The sequence below is a fragment of the Marmota marmota genome, unplaced genomic scaffold (genome assembly GCF_001458135.2).
Source record: "Marmota marmota marmota unplaced genomic scaffold, marMar, whole genome shotgun sequence".
Classification (NCBI taxonomy): domain Eukaryota; kingdom Metazoa; phylum Chordata; class Mammalia; order Rodentia; family Sciuridae; genus Marmota; species Marmota marmota.
The window spans coordinates 832,896-852,325 of NW_025999983.1; the positions used below are offsets into that span (position 1 = coordinate 832,896).

Genomic DNA, 19,430 nt, shown 5'->3' on the forward strand with positions numbered 1-19,430 from the left:
TCTGGACGGCTGGTGATCTGGGTTATTGGACCAGGCCCGTCCTGCAGGCCTGCCAAGATCCCCTGCTCCACGGCCAGAGGCGGTCTCTCTCCCTCCTCGTTGGCGTCAGTCTGGGTCCTGGCAGGAGCCACTCTTCAGGCCGGGCCTCCAGCCAGCCTGCAGCTGCCCCTCTGTGGCCAAGTCTCCATCACCCCCGCTCCGCCCAGGGGCTGCCTTGGGCCCCCTAGGTCGGCTGTGTCCTCTGCTGTGGGACTTCCCTCCTGCGCGGCAGGGTGGCCTGGCTGCCCTGCTAACCGCAGCGTTGAACTTCAGGCAACGCGTCTGTCTCGGGTTCCCGGGGCTGAGACAACGGAGAACCACAAACAGCAGCTGAAGCCACCTTGCAGTGCCCAGCTCCGGAGGCAGAAGCCTGTGCTTAGCCACGGCCCTGGAAGGTGGGGGTGGACCTCTGCTGTGCGGCCTCTGGCTTTGCTGAGGACCCACAGTGATGCTCGCCCTCTGAGCCAGGCCCCCGGCCTGCTTCTCCGCCCCAGGGTGCATGGGGAGGCACCAGAGCTGCATTCTGCCCAACCTGCACAGGCTTGGAGAGTCCCAGGGCTCCGCCTCCCTGCACCTGCCCTGAGGTCTCACCCTGATGGACCTGGGTCCTCCCTGGAGGGCCCAAGGGAGTGGCTCCCCCACCCCATGCCACAGTGGGGCCAGCTCATGGCTTCCTTCCTGGACACCCCCAGGGCAGTGGCAGGACTCGCCCAGCCCTCAGTGTGCCTGCCCGGGAGCTCGTCTCACACCCCAAGGGAGCAGCCCGGCCATGCCCTGCCCCAGGTGGGCCAGGGAGCCGGAGGGCAGCCTGCGGCTTCCTCCTCCAGTTCCGCGTGGCCGGGCCGCAGCAGGACCCCCTGTCTCCAGGCTCCTCTGGGGGTGCTGGAGAGCAGGGGTGGGAAGCACCCTCAGCCCCAGCAGGAGCCGCAGCTGCACTGGGGAACCAGGCCCAGTTTCTCTTAGGAATCTGGGATGACGTCAGCTTATTTATGCAAATTTGAATTCAGACACTTTAATTCAAAAAGTGGACTTTGCCCTCACCAGAGACCTAACACCGAATGTCCCACCCTAGAGGACTCCCACCTGCAGTTCAGCCTGGTCTCTCCTCTCTGTGCCAGGAGTTGGGGTTGGTTCTCAGGAGAGAATTGCCACAAGGAGACAGGCTGCAGGCGTGGGGGCAGGACATCCTCCCGTGGTCCAAGGCTCCTCAGGGTCAGTGACAACAGGGTGCTCCAGCATGTCAAGAACAGGAGGCTGTTGGCGCTCTCTCCAGGCACCTTTGCTTGAGTGTGCTTTAAGTAAGACTTGACTTGTCCCCAGTTTGTTCTCACAGAGCCCATGTCCAGGCACCAAGGCGTAGACTGCACAAAAGGAGCCAGGTGCTGGGCTCTGGGTGATGTTCCCTTCCTCTGTCCACCATCCACCCTGGGTGATGCCCACCTCCTCTTATGTCCTGTCCACACCTGGCAATGTCCCTCCTCCTCTGCTCGCTGCCCACCCTGGGTGATGCCCATCTCCCCCTGTGTCCACAGTCTGTCCACTTGGCCTGGGTGATATGAGCTGTGGGCAGGAGCCTAGCAGCTGCCTCTGGGCTCACTTCCCTATCCAGGGCAACCCTGAGTGACCCTCCCTCCCACTGAGATTTTGCCTCTGCTTGGGGTTCTTTGGCCACTCGGAGTTCTGCCCCGAGGGCCAGACACTGTTGCGTGAGATCAAATGGAGTAGGTGACGCAGGTTTGGATTACAATCGGTTCTCCTGTGGGGCAGTACGACTCCTCAGTGCTCCAACGGCTTGAAATCACATTTGTCGACTCTATTTTAAAGTAAACTTTTTTTGCACATGGCAAAAATAATTCTTTCACTATGATAACTCCAGCAACGCAGCGGCCAGCTATTTACACCCACCAGTTTCTTTTATGTGTTGCTGACTCTTGCTTGGTGTGGAAAGAACGGTATCCCATCGGGTAATTTGAAACATATTTAAAGCATAGAACTTGCATTTTTTTCTCTTAAGCAAAATGGGGAGTTCCAGCCAATCTTGCTAGTTTTATTTATAGCATTTTATTTCCTGAGAGAAGACAGGAAAAGTGAGTCCCTGCCCTCTCCTCTCCGTCTGGCTCCTCCCCGTCCATCCCCTGTCTGGAGGCCCTGGTGGACACAAGAGGAGGGCGGCAGCCGCACAGAGGGGCTGGACTTGGACTCAGACAGCAGGTACTGGGAGCAAATGGCGAGATCAGAAGGAGGAACTGTGTCACTCCTTTGAAGGAATGAATTAAACGTGCTTCCTCGCGTGTCTGATTGACAGGGCTACTCGGGAAAAGCAGCATATAAAGGAGGCGCTTGCTGCCCAGAGCAGTGGGAAGCGTCCACCACGGTGCTCTGCAGACCGGGGTCTCCACTGGGGAAGGCGCGTCCTTCTGGTCCTGCTCGGAAACCCTGAGGTCAGTCAGCACCCCAGTGTGACAGCACACCAGGTAACGCACCTTATTTTGACTTTTAAGTCACCGCATTGGACTGTGACAGGCAGAAAGGCTGTTGATCCCAGAGGGGAGAGGACGGGGCAGCGGAGGCTGGAGTCTGGGGTGGTGGCCGCCTGCGGTTTGCACGTGGGTCCTGCCCCAGGAGCTGCAAGTCTTTCCTCTTCCGAGGAGGAAGTTTCTGCTCCGACTCTGGCTGTGGAGGAGGGAGCGCGAGAGAGGAATGGCAGGCAGGGCCGGGAGCGCCAGCAGGGTCCTCGGTCTTGGACACCCTGGGCTAGCGCTGCCGGCTGAGCGGTGCTGGTGCTCCAGGGGACGCCCAGTGGTCCTGAAGAGGCTGCAGGGAGGGGTGCTGTGGCTTTGGGGGCTCGGGCACGGGCTGCTCATGGACAGAGCTGGCCGGGTGCAGCTGCTGCCAGGAGTGACAGCCGCCCACAGACGGGGCTGAGCTGACCCTGCGTTTCATGTGTGACCACTCCCGAGGGATCCCAGGAGCATCTCCTGCAAAGCTCCTTGTCACTTTGTATGAAGAGGGTGCTCACAGGCACTCAAAGGTCTCCAACATTCACCCGCACTCTGTGGCTGAAGACATCGGCATGAGTGTTTGGCACGGGCACCTGAGGGGTGGAGGACACCACGGAGCTGTGACGCGCCTCCGGGGCCGGCGGCACGCGTGCCCTGCCCGCCCACCTGCACCGACCGACTTGCCCGTTCCGCAGGCACCCACGGGAAGAGGGTCTGTCCTGCAGGGAGCGGCAGCTGCTGGCGCTGAGCCCTGCCTGCTGTGTTAGGACAGGAGTCGATTTTGTCAAAACAAAGTTGAGTTCACTTTCTTTTTTCTTTTTGGTGCCGGAGCTTGAACTCTGGGGCATTCGACCCCGGAGCCACGTCCCCAGCCCTGTTCTGTATTTTATTAGAGGCAGGGCCTCACGAGTTGCCGGCGCCTCGCTCTTGCTGAGGCTGGCTTTGAACGTCCAGCTCACTTTCTGTGCCTGCCGTGAGGCGTGTGTGCTGTGCTGTCGCTGGGATGGAGCTCTCTTTCCTGCAGCCTGTCCTCCTAGAGAACAGGCTTCACAGAGAGGGACAGGGGTCGGTGGCTCCTGCCTGTAGAGGGTGGGCGACAGGGAAGAGCCTTCTGACGTGGCACCTAGCACTGCTGACCCCTTGGCATCTCTGGAGTGCTCAGTGAACTGGGTACTGTTCTGAGTACACAGCAAGGGTTTACCCCTGTAACTTAGTCCCCTAAAAACTCTGTGAAAGGCCCAGATCGGGACACCTCCTTGTTCCTACCACCACCTCGGAGGCGACGGTGGGAAAGAGTCCAGGTGCACAGTGAGCGAGTCCTTTACTGGGCTTTCTGGGCTGGCTACGAGGTGCTGGACAGATGCTCATCTGCTGGAGGGACTTCTCAGAGCAGCCCAGCCAGTCAGATGCTGGCGATGACTGCTTCAACCCGCAGATGAAGACACGGGGCGCAGCCAGTGCCAGGAGGAGCTGAGCTGAGGGGCAGAGCTCTGGCCCACGGTCCCCTGTGATGAGATGGCAGAAACGGACAGTAACTGCCCGTGCACAGCGCAGTGGGAAGGGGTCCCTTCACGCAGCCCCTTCCTCTGGGCCACCTCTCTCCTCCCAGGAAGGTGGCTGAGTCCGGCTCACCAGACGTTCTGGAGAGGAGACTGCTGGTTTCCTGTGACTTCCAGAAGGGAGTCTGGTGTTGTAAATAAGGGAGGGGTCAGCGTCCACCTGGAGCAGGCTGGGGACTGTAGGAAGGACTTGGCTCCAGTGACCGCATCACCCACCTCTGGGATGAGGAGCCCAGACGGAAGGGCTCACGGAGGCCCGCGAGGAGTTAACTGTGGAGCTGGGCTTCCGTCCAGGTCTCCTGACTTGTGATCCAGCCCCGCTGCACCCTGCCAACTTAGAACCCTCAAGAATGGAAAAACAGCCTGCAGGAGAGTAGGAGAGTAGCTGAGACCCGCTCCCAGGACCCTCCCGTCAGTGACCCTCCCGTGCTCCCTGGGAAGGCTGCGCCCAGCCCGCACTCCCCCTCAGGGGCCAGTTAGCTGAGGTGGGACAAGGCCTCCGCAGACATGTGCACCAGGCTGGGTGTTTCTGGACTTCCACCTTCAGAATCTGAGTCTTGGTGACACGTCTCCTCAGCAGAACCACTCAGCACGAGCGACCAGACACTGTCCACTGCCCCTCTGTAGGGCAGGGCAGTTATGGCCATTTTGCCCCCTGGGGAGTTAGATAACGGGAATATTCAGAACGCCACCAGGGTGCTGGTCCAGCATGCCCGCCCACTAACATCCGCCCAGGGGGAAGAGTCTACCGGAACAGCGTTCTGTGCCTCGGTGGGCTGCGGGGACCCCTTCACGGGCTGCGGGGACCCCTCTGCCTCTGAGTCTACGTGCAGCTGTGGCTAAGGGTACAGGAGCACCCCCTCCGGCGACGTGCGGCCGCTGTGCCCCTCTCTAACCAGGGCTGCTTTTCTCCTAGGAGCTGCAGCAGGACACAGGATGCTTTGGGGGCTGGCCCTGCTGGCCCTGTGGGCGTGGCCCAGCGCACACGGTGAGTGGACCCAGCCGCATCGCTCGCGAGGCATGGCCCCGCCACGGCGCAGATCCAGAAGTGGCTGCGTTTGGCTTTGCAAATGAAACCTTTACTTGCCTTTGAGTCCATACAACACGGAAAGGTTTATTTTTGGAAAACTTGGGTATTAGATAAAATGCCACCCCGTGGGGCTGCGGGTTTGGCTGTGCTCAGCTCTGCTCGTTTTCCACACGCTGTCTGCTCAGCAGTGCAGAGGGCTGGTGTTTTGTGTCTTCTTCCCATTTCCTTTCTGCCTACGATGTTATCTTAACTATTTCACCACGTGTTTGTTTTTTCACAACGTGATTGTTAATGACTGCATAGTATTCCATCAGAGAAGCCCTAATTCTTTGAGATGTATTCCCCTTTAGATGTTGTTTTATTCGTTGTGAATAAACTTTCACTACCATTTGTGATCATATCCTTTGCATAAGTTACAAAAATAAATTGCTCTTTTAATTGCAATAGTCAAAGGTTTAGATCAACTTAATTCCTACCAAGAGCCATACTGACCATGGTCATATCCACGTGGTCATCTCTGGGCACCAGCACATGTTATAGTGCTTCAATGTGCCAAGATAGAGCGTCATACTATTTAAAGCTTTTAAAGCATTTTATTTGGTGCATTATTCTGAGCTATTCAAACTGCTGTCGTTTGGGGAAGTGTGCTGAGCCTCCTTTGTCGCACTTGGACGGTGACTTGGAACCACTCACCACAGCCAGAGGCCCGACAGGTCTGGGTCCTCAGCACAGTGTGGGAGGATGCAATTTTACAACCCTGGGAATGGCCAGTGAGTCCAAGGAGGAGGGTCCCACCGGGGACACCGCATGCCTGTGTCCCCTTTGCTCCGTCCCTGCAAGCCTGGCTTTGCACTGCGGTCCCCCCCTGGGCACTGGGGGCTTGGAGGAGGTTCCCTGTGCCTCCCACCTGGGGAGGTCAACAGGAGGGGGAGGCTCCAAGTCCTGCCTGGAAAAGGTGGGGTCTCCTGCCAGAGTCCACCTCCTCGGTTGAGGAAGCCCCGCTGTGGGTATGCGGCCGAATGGGATGGCCCTGGTGGCCAAGGCCCACCCGCAGCACCACGATGTTCCAGCCAAGGACATAGCTACCCACAGCTGTCGGGAGCACTGGGGACCGCAGCCTGGGTGGTGGCCTTCCTCGGAGGAGCCCCGAGCTCTCGTGCAGAAGGGGAGCAGCAGACCCGCAGTGAGCTTGCCTCGCCGCCCTGCTCTGCCATCCCGCCCGGGGTGCCCACCTTGTGTTAGTAACCCCTGCTGTGCCTCCCCTCGGCAGCTGGCGACCAAGACGAGGAGGACACCTCCTTCGATCTCTTCAGCGTCAGCAACATAAACCGGAAGACGATCGGTGCCAAGCAGTTCCGCGGGCCTGACCCCGGGGTGCCCGCGTACCGGTTCGTCCGCTTCGACTACATCCCCCCGGTGAACAGCGAGGACCTGAGCAGGATCCTCAGGACCATGCGGCGCAAGGAGGGCTTCTTCCTCACGGCCCAGCTGAAGCAGGACCGCAAGTCGCGCGGCACGCTGCTGGCCCTGGAGGGCCCCGGCGCCTCGCAGCGGCAGTTCGAGATCGTCTCCAACGGCCCGGCGGACACCCTGGACCTCACCTACTGGACCGAGGGCACCCCGCACCCCGTCTCCCTGGAGGACGTGGGCCTGGCTGACTCGCAGTGGAAGAACATCACCGTGCAGGTGGCCGGCGAGACCTACAGCCTGTACGTGGGCTGCGACCTCATCGACAGCTTCAGCCTCGACGAGCCCTTCTATGAGCAGCTGAGCGCCGAGAGGAGCCGGATGTACGTGGCCAAAGGCGCCACCCGCGAGAGCCACTTCAGGGTGCGTATGCAGGGCTGCGTCCCCTGGGACCCAGAAATGGGCCCTTCCTCACACACCTGCCCAGTCAAGCAGGGCAGTCTCACCAGAACACGCTGGCCCCCATACGTGTGTGCACACACATGCACACACATGTACACACGCACACACAAGTGAACACACATGTACACAGTACACATATGTGTGCATGTGTGAAGTCACACACATGAATAGCACACATGTGCAAGCACAATGCACATATACACATGTACACACACGTACATGCATGCGCACATGTAGACACATGACATAGACACACATGAACACACACAGGAATGCACACAGAAACACAGAGATTCACATGCTCATACACACATGCTCACGCACATACACACACGTACACACAGAGAGAAACACAGATTCACACACAGACATGTACTATCACAAATGTGCACCACACTCACATTTGCACACACAATTGCCATGTGTGAGCTACACATGTGTGCACACACATGCCCCAAACATGTGCTCAACATGCACCACCTAACGTGGACATGAGCACTGTGAAAAACTCACATGGTGCACTCCAGACACAGCACACACCTTCCTGAGCCACAGAGCACAGCCTGTGGCCACAGGGGCTTCTCGCCAGTGGTCAGCGGTGGAGACAGGCTGGTCTGAGACCTGGGACCTGGCCACTCTTGCTCCTGGCAACCCCACCTTCGTTGCTCGAGCCTGAAGCCAAAGCCCAGCATGCACCTTGGCCGTGAGAGGGTGTGAGGACTCTCCACCAGCCGTCCTCCCAAGGGGGCTGCTGCTCCCTGAGAGGACAGGCCCTGCCCACCGCAGCTGTGGGCTCAGACAGGGCCTGCTAAGTCATGAGCCTCGGAACCCGCAGCAGGATGTCAGCTCAGAGGGTCCCACTTAGGGACGCCCGCGACGCGTGCCCAGGCAGTGGAGGGGCACTTCAGACGGGCAGTTCTGGTCTCCTCGAGCAGTGTGGGGGTGGAGCCTCTCAGGAGGCTGGGCAGCCCCGAGCTCAGGCTCCCAGGGTCCCTGATCGGGAGGGGACACTGGGCGCTGCGCTGTGTGTGGTGCTGGTCGTGGGTGGGTGTGAGTGCTTTCCACTGGTGAAGTCTTCATCCGGCGATGGGTCTGTCTGGTCCCGACTGACCTGTAAGTGGAGGAACACCTGCACGCTGCTCTCTCCCGGGCGAGTGCGTATTCTTGGACATACATGTGGGTGAGAACTTGGCCATTTGAGTAGCAGATGCACGGCTTGCTACTGATGAACCCCTCCTGCCCACAGGACACCCTGGCCGTCCCTGGTGGCTGACCAGGCGCACCTCAGGGGGGCTCCCATCCTGGCGTGAGGGCTCCCACAGGCCCGAGCTGGGTCCCTGCCTGGGCAGGGGACACTGCCAAGCCCCGAGCCCTTGTGAGGACTCTGCCGTGAGTTAGCCTGCTGAGGGTCGCTCTCCCCAGACCCTCCTGCTCCCCGCAGGCCTTTCCTCTCCTGGCTCTAGTTTCCGGGCTCCACTCCCGCGTCTTGTGCTGTGCCCAGGACCTGCCAGGGCAGCAGACGCCCTGCTGGCCGGCCTCACGGCAGGCGAGCTGTCCTCCAGCGAGGTCTCAGGCTTGGCTCACCCGCCCCATGGTGTACTTCCACAGGGTCTGCTGCAGAACATGCACCTGGTGTTCGAGAACTCCGTGGAGGACCTCCTGAGCCGGAAGGGCTGCCCGGGAGCCCAGGGAGGTGGGTACACACCACACGCCTGGTGCGTCCTCGCGCACACCAGGGGGCACTTCAGCAACAGCGCCAGGGGCCTGTGGTCCCTGAGACAAGCTGACTCTGAACGTGATCGGTATCAAGGATTGTTTTGAATAGTTTATTTATTTTTAAAGCTGTTTTAACTAGCTGTACATGACCGTAGGATGTACTTTGATACAGCGTATATAAGGGGTAGAGTTTCTCATTCTTCTGTGGACATGATGCAGAATCCCACAGGTCCTGCCATCACACATGCACGGGGAATAATGTCCGATTTATTCTGCTATCCTTCCTGCCCCCTCTCTCTCCCCTCCCTTCACTCCTCTCTACCTAATTGAAAGTACCTCTGTTTTCCCCTTGCCACCCCTTTATTGTGAATTAGCATCCACATATCAGAGAAAACATTTGGCTTTGGTTTTTTGGGATTGGCTTATTTTGCTTAGCATGATATTCTCCAGCTCCATCCATTTACCAACAAATGCCGTAATTTCATTCTTCTTTAAGGTTGAGTGATATTCCATTGTGGTGTGTCTGTGTGTGTGTGTGTGTGTGTGTGTGTGTGTGTGTGTGTATCACATTTTGTTTATCCGTCATCTGTTGAAGGACACCTAGGTTGCTTCTATAGTTTAGTTAGTGTGAGTTGAGCTGCTATAAATGTCGACGTGGCTGCATTACTATAATATGCTGATTTAAAGTCCTTTGGATATAAACCAACAAATCCCCTTTACAAGCTAGAAGTCAGATGGCCCACACTTTGATCCAGTGTTGAAGGGAGGCAGCTTTTCAAACCAGTCAGTGACCAACCATCACTGCCCAGGGGATTCACAGACCATGGAACAGATTGCAGTCTCCCTGTACGGTCCTCACGGCTGTCCAGTCAGGCTGTGGAGGTCGGGCTACTCTGCCGTTGACGGACGTTCTCATCTGCTAACTCACATCTCCAGTGGCATTTCCACCCTGCTGTGCCAGCGTCCTCTTGAGCATTTTACTGGTGGAGGTCCTGGGGCAGGGTCTGCTGAGCAGCATCTCAGGATCCTCAGAATGACCCTCTGTGCTGGGTGGAGCCCGGGGCTCCCTCCCGCCTGGCGGTCCTCCTCCACCCAGCGGCTGCCCACTGTCTGACAGAGAAGAGGAGGCCCGAGGCAGGCCTCAGTTTCCACACCAAGAGTCGCGCGAGCCTCCGCAGCGGGCTGGCTTTCGTGGGCTGCCTGGGTGGAAACCGGGCTCTGCGACCCAGCACTCCGCTTCAGAGCGGGCCGGGGTGGGCCTGCGGTTCCGAGGCGCCTGAGCCCTTGGCAGGTCCCGAGAGCTGAGCAAGCAGCTTTCAGGCTGCTCCCGGGCCTCCTGTGGGTACAGGATGCTGGCTGAGGCCACAGTGGTCACTCTGCTGGCCACTTGACGGCCAGGGCAGGGAGAGGACGCGAAGAGAGATGAGCACACACGGCGTTGTCTTCATAAGGACAGAGTGCGCTCGGTGCTCTGCGTCGCGGCTCCTGCACCACAGTTCAGTGTGGCCCAGCAAGAGCTGGCGCTCCCGAGGCGGCCCACGGCCATGAGCAGCCCCCACAGATCAGGACCCCAGCCCGCGTGAGCCGATCCCGAGGGCTGCTCAGAGCGCAGCTGGCAGTCCAGGCCCATAATCCCTGGCACTACCAGAGCCACACATGACACTGCCGGACCTTCCCAGCCCTTCCTAAAAGATGGCTCTCACACAGCCCGCCAGGTCCGTCATGAGGTGGCCTGGTCCGTGGTCCACTGGACTCCCTGCCCAAGGCCAGGGCTCCCTCCCCGCCCCTTCAGACGTACAAGCCTGGCCCCACAGTGGCAGCCGGCTCATGGGTGGAGCTGGGTGGGGACGAGGGCCTCTGTGCAGGCCTGGCCTCGAGATCCCACCATGGAGACCCTGAGGCGCGGGGGGACCTGCTCAGCCAGGACGAGCAGCGGTGACCAGGCGGCCTCGGCCCAGCTGTGAGGAGGGACACACACAGCTGGGCCTCCAGTGAGCCTGCGCTCCTGTGCCCACAGGGTCCCCAACACGGTGTGGCCACCTCCCTGGGTGTCTTGCATCACCTGCCACCTGTCCTCCGTCATCTGTCACCTGTCATCTATCCATCATGTCACCTGTCCTCTATCCATCATCTGTCACTGTCATCTGTCACCTGTCACCTGTCATCTATCCATCACCTGCCACCTGTCATCTATTATCTGTCATGTATTCATCACCTGTCATCTGTCATCTGTCATCTACTCATCATCTATCACCTGTCATCTGTCATCTATCCATCACTTGTCATCTGTCATCTATCCATCCATCATCTGTCATCTATCCATCATCTGTCATGTAATCATCATCTGAGTATCATCTATCACCTGTCATCTCTTATCTAACATCTGTCACCTGTCAATCATCTGTGATTGATCACCTGTCATCTACTCATCTATACCATCCGTCACCTAGGGTCCGTGGGTCATGTATCACCCATCCTCTGTCCTCTGTCATCTACCATCTACCATCTGCCAATCCCCTGTGATCTATCATCTGTCACCTATCATCCGTGGACCATGCAGTGCCCACCACCTGTCGAATGCTGTCTGTCCACCCACCACCTGTCTGTCACCGTCCCCCTGGTCCGTTGGTTAGTTGTGCAGGCACTTACATGGGCACGGCTGGAGGAAGCTGTAGGCGAGTGCCCGAGGCCCTCACAGCCTGGCGTGAACTGCAGCACTGGTTCACAGCTGAGCAAGGAGACTCACGTGGGTTCGGCAGAAGCACCTCACATACTTGCGCAGCTCAGAAATGGAAGGTCTGAAAGGAGACGGCCCTTTAGTGCCTACAGTCACTCGACAGGGAGCTGGGCCCCTCCGGGACGGCTCTGGTTCTGGACTCGCCCCAGGTCACTTTGTAAGCTGAGGATCCTGCCCACGTGCGCCCATGGGCCAGGGCTCTGGAGGGCCTGCGTGGTTGGTTTCCAGGGCCGTGAGAGACCTGAGGGCAGAAACAGGCAGAGGAGCCCAGTGTGCCAGGACCCTGGGACAGGGTGTTAGGTGGAGAGGGACCCTCAGTGTGCCTGAGTCTGTGGCTGAACAGGGGACGGGTGGGGCAAAGAGAAGGCATGGCCAGAGCTCGCAGCTGCTCCCCGACTCCGTCTGCTGGAGGCTCAGGGCCCAGGGCCGGGCACCCACCTACAGGCCTCGGTCTCTGGTCTGGCTGTACTTTCGGCATTTTTCTGCTCCTAACTGGACTCCTGCTCTGCCAGTGGACTTGTCTTTGGTGGCACAGGGACTGAGCCCGGGAGCACTCCTCACTGAGCCACGCTGGCAGCACATTTTAGTTTCCATCTTGAGACGGGGTCTTGCTTGGCTGCTGAGGTGACCTGGCATTGGGAGCCTCCTGCCTCAGCCTCCCTTGTGGCTGGGATCACAGGTGTGGCCCTGACCCTCTGCTGGTGGACTGTAAATGCTGAGCACCCTGCTGTAAGGGAGGCTCCCTTTCTGTTAGGTCGGGTCCCTGCCCACCTCCTCTGTTTTGGGTACAAGTCAGCACAGGGCCGCTCCCGCCTTGCTGTGGGGCACCTGCACCCAGCACCAGAGGCCAGGCTCTCACTGCCCTGGTGTGTGTTCCCAGCTGAGATCAACGCCATCAGCGAGCACACGGAGACGCTGCACCTGGGCCCTCACGTCACCACAGAGTTTGTGGGCCAGGGAGTGGCGAGGAGGCCGGAGGTGTGCGAGCACTCCTGCGAGGAGCTGGGCAGCATGATCAGCGAGCTCTCGGGGCTGCACGTCCTGGTGAACCAGCTCAGCGAGAACCTGAGGAGAGTGGTGGGTGCCCAGGCACGCGGGGGCGGGGCCCCGGAGAGGGCCACACCTCCCTGCAGCCAGCTGCCTCTGGGGCATGCATGCTGGCTCCGGGACGCTGGGGCGGGGCTTCAGGGGAGGGAGACGCGGGGGTCCTCATGATGAAGACGCAGGCGCGGGATGCACGTTCTCCAAAACACGCCTCTATCTGGACAAGTTCTCCTCCCCACAAACAGAAACAAGCCTGTGCAGAGGGGGAGGCAGGGTGAGCAGCAGCCAGACGGACAGACGGGGGCCATGGGCTGCTCTGGGGCATCTTTAGCTACGTAAAGCAGAGAGCAAGAGCCATGGGTGCCTCAAAGCTCAGGAGCTGGCAGTGGCAAGGCGGAGCTGGCCATGCTGCCCGTGACGTCCACACGGCTGAGCTAGTGTCCACCAAAGAACAGCAGCTGCTCCCCAGAGGACTGCGTCGGGGGGTGGGAGGAGTGAGGGAGGAGATGGCTGTGGGCCCGGGCTCCCGCCCGAGGCACTCCCTGGCCCCTCTGTCCCCACATGGAAGGAGCCCCTAGGTGGGGTGCTCTGACCCTGTCTGGACGTGAGGGACCCAGGACTACAGTCCCTTGCTGGGTAGTGGAAGGGCCCCAGAAGGCCCCAGGGCTGGCTCCAGGGCACCCCAAGGGCGGAGCAGCCTCCTGGCACCCTCCATGGGGCCTGTGATGGAGCAGAAGTGGGAGCAGCTCTTGCAGGGGGTCCTCTGGCAGCCTCCCTGCAGGTGTCTGCCCATGCTGGGGGTCGAGGACACTGAGGTTGCTTCCAGATCGCGCTCCCGGGCAACCTGAACCACAGACCCTGTCCTGCAGCGAGCCTGCCTTTTTGTCAGGGGGTCTTCGAAGGCAGCACCAGTGATCAATTCCCGGGTGTGTCAGGAAGTGTTGCTGATGGCGGTGCCATCAGAGGGCCCGCTGGCCACACTAGGGATGGCCTGGGGGCAGCAACAGGCAGAGAGCCCCCAGGGCTTTGGCGCAGCTGGCTGGCGGGCGGCAGTCCCCACGGCCTCTTTCCCTGCCTCTGCACTGTGGCTGTCCTGCCTGGAGGGGGGGCAGGAATGAGTGATTCTGGGCTGCAGCCAGCTGCGGCTCCTCCTGCCCTGCCCCGGACACCTGCCCACTGCCCAGCACCAGCGGCGTGGCCCACCCAGGTGTTGAGGCTCGTGAGCTGGGTCTCACTGAGAGAAGGAGCGGGAAGCCCAGGGTGCTGGGGAGGTCTGTGGCTCGGGCTCTGCGGCTTCCCGTCTGCACACTCGGGCTCCGCGCTGTGGGTCCCTGCTGCCTGCGCCTGGAGCTGCTCAGACGGCTCGAGAGGGTGCTGGGTTCTTGTCCACCCCTGATGCTGGGCCCCTTTGCAGTCAAATGATAACCAGTTCCTGCTCGAGCTTCTTGGTGGCCCTCCTAAGACGAGGAACATGACGGCCTGCTGGCAGGATGGCCGGTTCTTTGCAGAAAACGAAACCTGGGTGGTGGACAGCTGCACGTCCTGCACCTGCAAGGTGAGTTCCTGGGGCCCCGCAGGCCGCCTCTGAGCACGGCGGAGCTCGGCTACCTGCAGGCCACAGACACAGGCCTGCAGCAGAGCGTGGCCATACACAGGCAGGCAGGGGTAGGGCTGGAGGGGACAGTGGGAGGCACCGAAGTGTGACCGGGCCCAACCTCTAGGCTTCACACATGAAGAAGCCAGAGCCGGAGAGTGTGTGACTGGCCAGTGTCGCCAGAGGCCAGGAACACCTGGAACGGAGCTACCCAGAGGCCCCTGAGCCCGTGTCTGATGCCGTGCAGGTCCAGTGGGCCGTGGTGCTTAGCAGAGGCCTCCGGGATGCAAGTCAGCGTCAGGAACACTAGAGGACCTGGCTCTTCCCAGTAACGACCAGTCTCTGTGCAGGGGACCCAGACATCCCCCAGCACCAGGCCACCCTGCCCACCCGTCCTCCTCCCCTAGCATACCCGTGGCCAGTCTTTGCTGCAATCTCTTTGCTGAGTGGCAGGAGACAGGACCCGCTGGGCCCACGAGCTACCTCAGGCCAGGCCACGTCTTGGGTTATCATGTAGGACCCTGGACACAAGACGTCCACTGCCCTGCTGGCCCTTTCCACCTAGCCCTGAACCAAGGCTGCTGCCTTAATGAGTGGCCTGAGGTGCCTCCTTTACCTACAGAAGTTCAAAGTCGTCTGCCACCAGATCTCCTGCCCACCTGCCACCTGCGCCAGCCCAGCTTTGGCCGAGGACGAGTGCTGTCCTTCCTGCTCCCACTGTGAGTAGTGCCCGCCAGCACCCGCAGGGCAGGGTCGTGGCTGCTGAGTTTGCTCCTTGGTTGGTGGGGACAGAGAAGGGTGAGACTCAGCCTGGTGAGGACAGGCAGATGGGACGCTGAGGGACATCTGGGTCTCGGCGTTTTCCTAGCCCGTGACCAGGAAGCAACTCTAGGGTCCTCAGAATGCAGGGGCCAGGGTTCCTAGTGTGGACACTGCCCCTGGCCCAAGCCCTCCCTGTCACTCCTCAGAGCAGGAGGCTGAGCCCCAGGATCCCGTCATGTCCACAGACCTGGCTCTGGGCCAGAGCGAGGCCCTGTGTGAACACCAGGCTCTGGCCAGTGTCCACACTAGGTGGAGACCGTGAAGGGTCATGACTGGTCACCGCAGAGCCACCTCTGGAACAGCAGGGAGACAGACACACAGAACCCCGAGGCTGTCACCAGTGACACTCTCTCAGCCATAGAATGTTCCCAGTGATGGGGACGGAGATGCTGGCCTCCCTGGGTCCAGCCCACTGTGCAGAGGACTGGGCTGGCACCAGAGCGTCCCCTGTATCTGCTTGTTCCACGCTGGCTACCCTGCAGCCCACTCCCCAGCCCTGACCCCAGAGCTCACCCTGCAGTGGCTCCCAGCCAGGCCACCTGGGTGCCTGGGGACACTGCCCCTGGCCCAAGCCTCAGCTCGGCCGGAGCTCACGGCTTTCATCCTGCACCTGTGCAGAGCCCGGTCTTCCCTCTGGGCTGGACATGCCGCCTCCCTCTGAGGACACTGTCCTCCGTTGCTGGGGTCTAGCCTGGGGTGTGCTCTCCTTCCCTGGGTGCCAGGTCTCACCCTCCTCCTGTCCCTTGGGAGCCTGCTGCCCAGCACACTTGCTCCCAGGAGTCCTGGTCACCCAGCATTGCACCCCCTCCTCAGGCTGGCTCTGAGGCCGAGGCCGGGGGCCTGGGTGTGCCGCCCTGTGGCCTTGGGGAGCTGTGTCCAGTGCCTTCTCCCTTCAGGCTGTCCTTCTCCTCCCCTTGTCCTGCTTCCAGGGACACTCGGACTGAGAGGGCTCTGCTGGGCCTGGCCGAGCACGGCTGGGAGGACCTTCCCCTCTGGTGGTCCTGGGGCCATCCTGGGGACCCCTGACCTCTGGATCTGAGCAGAGAACTGGGCTGGGAGGAGCCAGACTCTGCTGCTCTGATTCCCAGCAAAATGGAATTCCGGTCTCAGACTCGGTGTCGGGAGCAGAAACCGTCCCTGGCACAGCAGGTCAGCTTGGCTCGAAATGACCATGGGCCTGCAGGTGACGGCTGGACTGCCGGGCGCCCAGGGCAGACCCTGGGACAGCCACCTCAGGCCGTTGGAGGGAGGCGTTTAGGGCACAGGGAGCAAGCGGACAGGAGGCGGGCTGGTCTCCTGGGCCATTCTGCCCCCGGCGTCCGCGGCGCCCGGCCACAGCGCTGCCGGAAAGCTCCCTGGTGACGTCGCCCTCTCCCTCTGGTTGAGGGGAAGGAAGCCTCGGCAGGAAGTTGTCTTTTCCTTGATGTCTCTAGTCTGGAGGTGCGCGCTGCGGGCTGTGATTCCAACCGGCAGTGAGGCTGGTCACCTTGGCTCCATCAGCCGGGTGGAGAGGAGGGAGGCCGTCCTCAGGCTCTGGCGAGGCCGCGGCTGGCAGAGCCCCTGCGAGCTGCTCTCAGCCCCGAGCCACCTTCCCTGCACGCCCAGCGCACGCTCTCCTCCCGCGGACAGCAGCAGACCCCGTGTCCATCCCACGTCCACGCCCTTCTTCCCCGGGAAGGCCACTGGGATCTTCGCGGGCGATGGCTGCCTGGTCTTCTCTGGGACCTGCCACCACCATGGGGGCCACCCCGTCAGGAAGCCTGTGCCTGGGAGGCGCCCACGTCTCCTGAGCAGGAACCAGGCAGTGCTGAGCTGCCAGTTCTGACCCGGGCCTCTCCCGGAGGCAGGGCCTGACCTCTGTGTCATGCTTTCTTGGCCAGCAATGGACAGCGAGGAGGGCTGGTCTCCATGGGCAGAGTGGACCGAGTGTTCTGTCACGTGTGGCTCTGGGACCCAGCAGAGAGGCCGGTCATGCGATGTCACCAGCAACACCTGCCTAGGCCCTTCCATCCAGACGCGGGCTTGCAGCCTGGGCAAGTGTGACACCCGCAGTGAGTATCAGCACCCTTGCCTGCCCCGTCTGGGGCCGGCCAGGGACGGGGCTCGCCCTTGTCTCTGGCAGCTGGAGGCATCAGCCTGGTGTGAGGACTCTGGGGCAAAGGTGACAGCTGTCCACCCTCGCCTCTCTGTCCATGGGCATGTGCAGCAGAAGGCAACCCTGGGGTGGCCCAGCCTCTGGACACAGCCAGACACTGGTCTCTTTGTGCTTCCGTGTGCTAGTCCGACAGAACGGCGGCTGGAGCCACTGGTCACCCTGGTCTTCATGCTCTGTCACCTGTGGGGTCGGCAACATCACACGCATCCGCCTGTGCAACTCCCCAGTCCCCCAGATGGGCGGCAAGAACTGCAAAGGCAGCGGCCGGGAGACCAAAGCCTGCCAGCGTGACCCCTGCCCAAGTGAGTGGTGACACAGGGTCCTGGGGCTCGGGGTGGCACAGGCAGCTCAGAGTGAGGACTGAGCTAAAACTGGGCTCCTACTGGCTGGGGCCATCCCACCCGGCTGGTAACGGAGGCCAAAGCCAGCCAGCTCCTGAGGACCCTTAGTCCTGGGGGTTGAGGTCGGTCACCTGTGCTCAGCTTGTCCCACCTCTGACTTAGCCAGGCCGCACCTGTGTCCTGCAGACACAGTCGAGTCACCTTAAATCTGCACTTAGCAGAACAACGTGAGCCAAAGCTGTGGGCCTGGCCTGGGAGGCAGCAGGTGTGCAGACAGAGCGCCAGGGGAGGACCCTCCGCCAGTCTGTGCGAGACGCAGCTCAGGGAACACGATGGCTCAGGGCACAGGGACTTCTGGGAGCAGGGCGTGCTGCACAAAGTCCATGTCCACTGCTCAGAGACCAGGCCGTCTCCACCCCGGAGGCCCCCCTTGTAGAGAGCCCAGGCTGCGGCCTGTCGAGGTGTTGAGAGGTCCTGAGAGGTAAAACACAACCGCCAGACCCTCCGCCGTCCACCGAGGACCAAGCACCCCCTTGCTCCTCTTCCCCTACTACAGTCCTTGGCCACGTGGGCATTGCTGCTGCCTCTCTCTCGGCCCCGCGCATGTCAGCCGGGACGACACTGTCTGACCCTCCTCTCACTAAGCCCCTCTCCTGGCTCTCTCTACAGTCGACGGCCGCTGGAGCCCCTGGTCCCCGTGGTCGGCCTGCACGGTCACTTGTGCAGGAGGGATCCGCGAGCGCTCGCGGGTCTGCAACAGCCCTGAGCCCCAGTACGGAGGGAAGGACTGCATGGGGGACGTGAAGGAGCATCAGATGTGCAACAAGAGGAGCTGCCCCCTGGGTGGGTGGAGGGGCAGGAGTGTCAGGGAGCTGGCCCCCTGGTGGGTGGAGGGGCAGGAGTGTCAGGGAGCTGGCCCCCAGGTGGGTGGAGGGGCAGGAGTGTCAGGGAGCTGCCCTGGGTGGGTGGAGGGGCAGGAGTGTCAGGGAGCTGGCCCNGGTCCAGTGGGCCGTGGTGCTTAGCAGAGGCCTCCGGGGTGGAGACGGCCTGGTCTCTGAGCAGTGGACATGGACTTTGTGCAGCACGCCCTGCTCCCAGAAGTCCCTGTGCCCTGAGCCCCAGTACGGAGGGAAGGACTGCATGGGGGACGTGAAGGAGCATCAGATGTGCAACAAGAGGAGCTGCCCCCTGGGTGGGTGGAGGGGCAGGAGTGTCAGGGAGCTTCCGTGCGGGTGGGCCGAGTGCCACTGCAGGGTCAAGGGCAGCTAAAGCACAGTGCTGGTGGATGAGGGTCTGCGGTCCCCTGTGAGCTCCTGGCCCTCCTGGCGTGGCCTCAGTCCTCTCTGCCCCCCACACAGACGGGTGCTTGTCCAACCCCTGCTTTCCTGGAGCCCAGTGCAACAGCTTCCCTGATGGCTCGTGGTCCTGCGGCTCCTGTCCAGTGGGCTTCCTGGGCAATGGCACCCACTGCGAGGACCTGGACGAGGTGGGTGCCCTCGGTGGGCAGCAGGTGCCCGTGGTGCAGAGGGGGAGCAGCGGCTCACATGAGTTTGTCCCCGCAGTGCGCTGTGGTTGCGGACATCTGCTTCTCCACCAACAAAGTCTCCCGCTGCGTCAACAGCGAGCCGGGCTTCCACTGCCTGCCCTGTCCCCCGCGCTACAAGGGGAACCAGCCCTTCGGGGTCGGCCTGGAGGCCGCCAGGACAGAGAAGCAGGTGACCCGGCTGCCCTTCCCACCCGCCGTTATCTGCCCAGGCCCAGGAGGCGTCTGCTGTTGTAGAAGCTGGGTCGCAGGGCCCCTCTCGACACAGGGGAGCTCAGACCTGACGTGAAGGGTCCGTGGGCACAGGGTGCCGTGTCCCTATGTCACTGAGGAGTTGTGGTAGCAGAGCACTTAGAGGGAATAGCAGGCACAGTCCAGGAGACAGGACGCCAGGGGACCCAGGATCTGGGATGCAGGCAGGCCCCGGACTGACCCGCAGCTCCAGGCCTTGCCACGCAAGAGAGACTCCAGGGCCACTGC

The 19,430-nt window shown here is 61.2% G+C and overlaps 1 protein-coding gene across 3 annotated transcripts in view; it reads left to right on the forward strand.

Moving 5' to 3' along the window:
- The first annotated feature begins 2,116 nt into the window (after window positions 1-2,116).
- The window catches only part of Thbs2 (thrombospondin 2), a 32,081-nt gene continuing 14,767 nt past the window's right edge, over window positions 2,117-19,430 (forward strand). Inside the window, exons 1-13 of one of the 3 annotated variants that reach the window (XM_048805782.1) lie at window positions 2,117-2,250; window positions 2,345-2,513; window positions 5,016-5,087; window positions 6,400-6,959; window positions 8,607-8,691; window positions 12,332-12,528; window positions 13,910-14,050; window positions 14,712-14,808; window positions 16,792-16,962; window positions 17,192-17,368; window positions 18,077-18,250; window positions 18,766-18,893; window positions 18,970-19,122. In XM_048805782.1, the coding sequence (XP_048661739.1) occupies window positions 5,036-5,087; window positions 6,400-6,959; window positions 8,607-8,691; window positions 12,332-12,528; window positions 13,910-14,050; window positions 14,712-14,808; window positions 16,792-16,962; window positions 17,192-17,368; window positions 18,077-18,250; window positions 18,766-18,893; window positions 18,970-19,122 (1,935 nt within the window). In that variant the 5' untranslated portion in view covers window positions 2,117-2,250; window positions 2,345-2,513; window positions 5,016-5,035. Of the gene's footprint in view, window positions 2,514-5,015; window positions 5,088-6,399; window positions 6,960-8,606; window positions 8,692-12,331; window positions 12,529-13,909; window positions 14,051-14,711; window positions 14,809-16,791; window positions 16,963-17,191; window positions 17,369-18,076; window positions 18,251-18,765; window positions 18,894-18,969; window positions 19,123-19,430 lie in introns of all 3 variants that reach the window. The other 2 variants (XM_015498589.2, XM_048805783.1) reach the window with 2 other exon arrangements.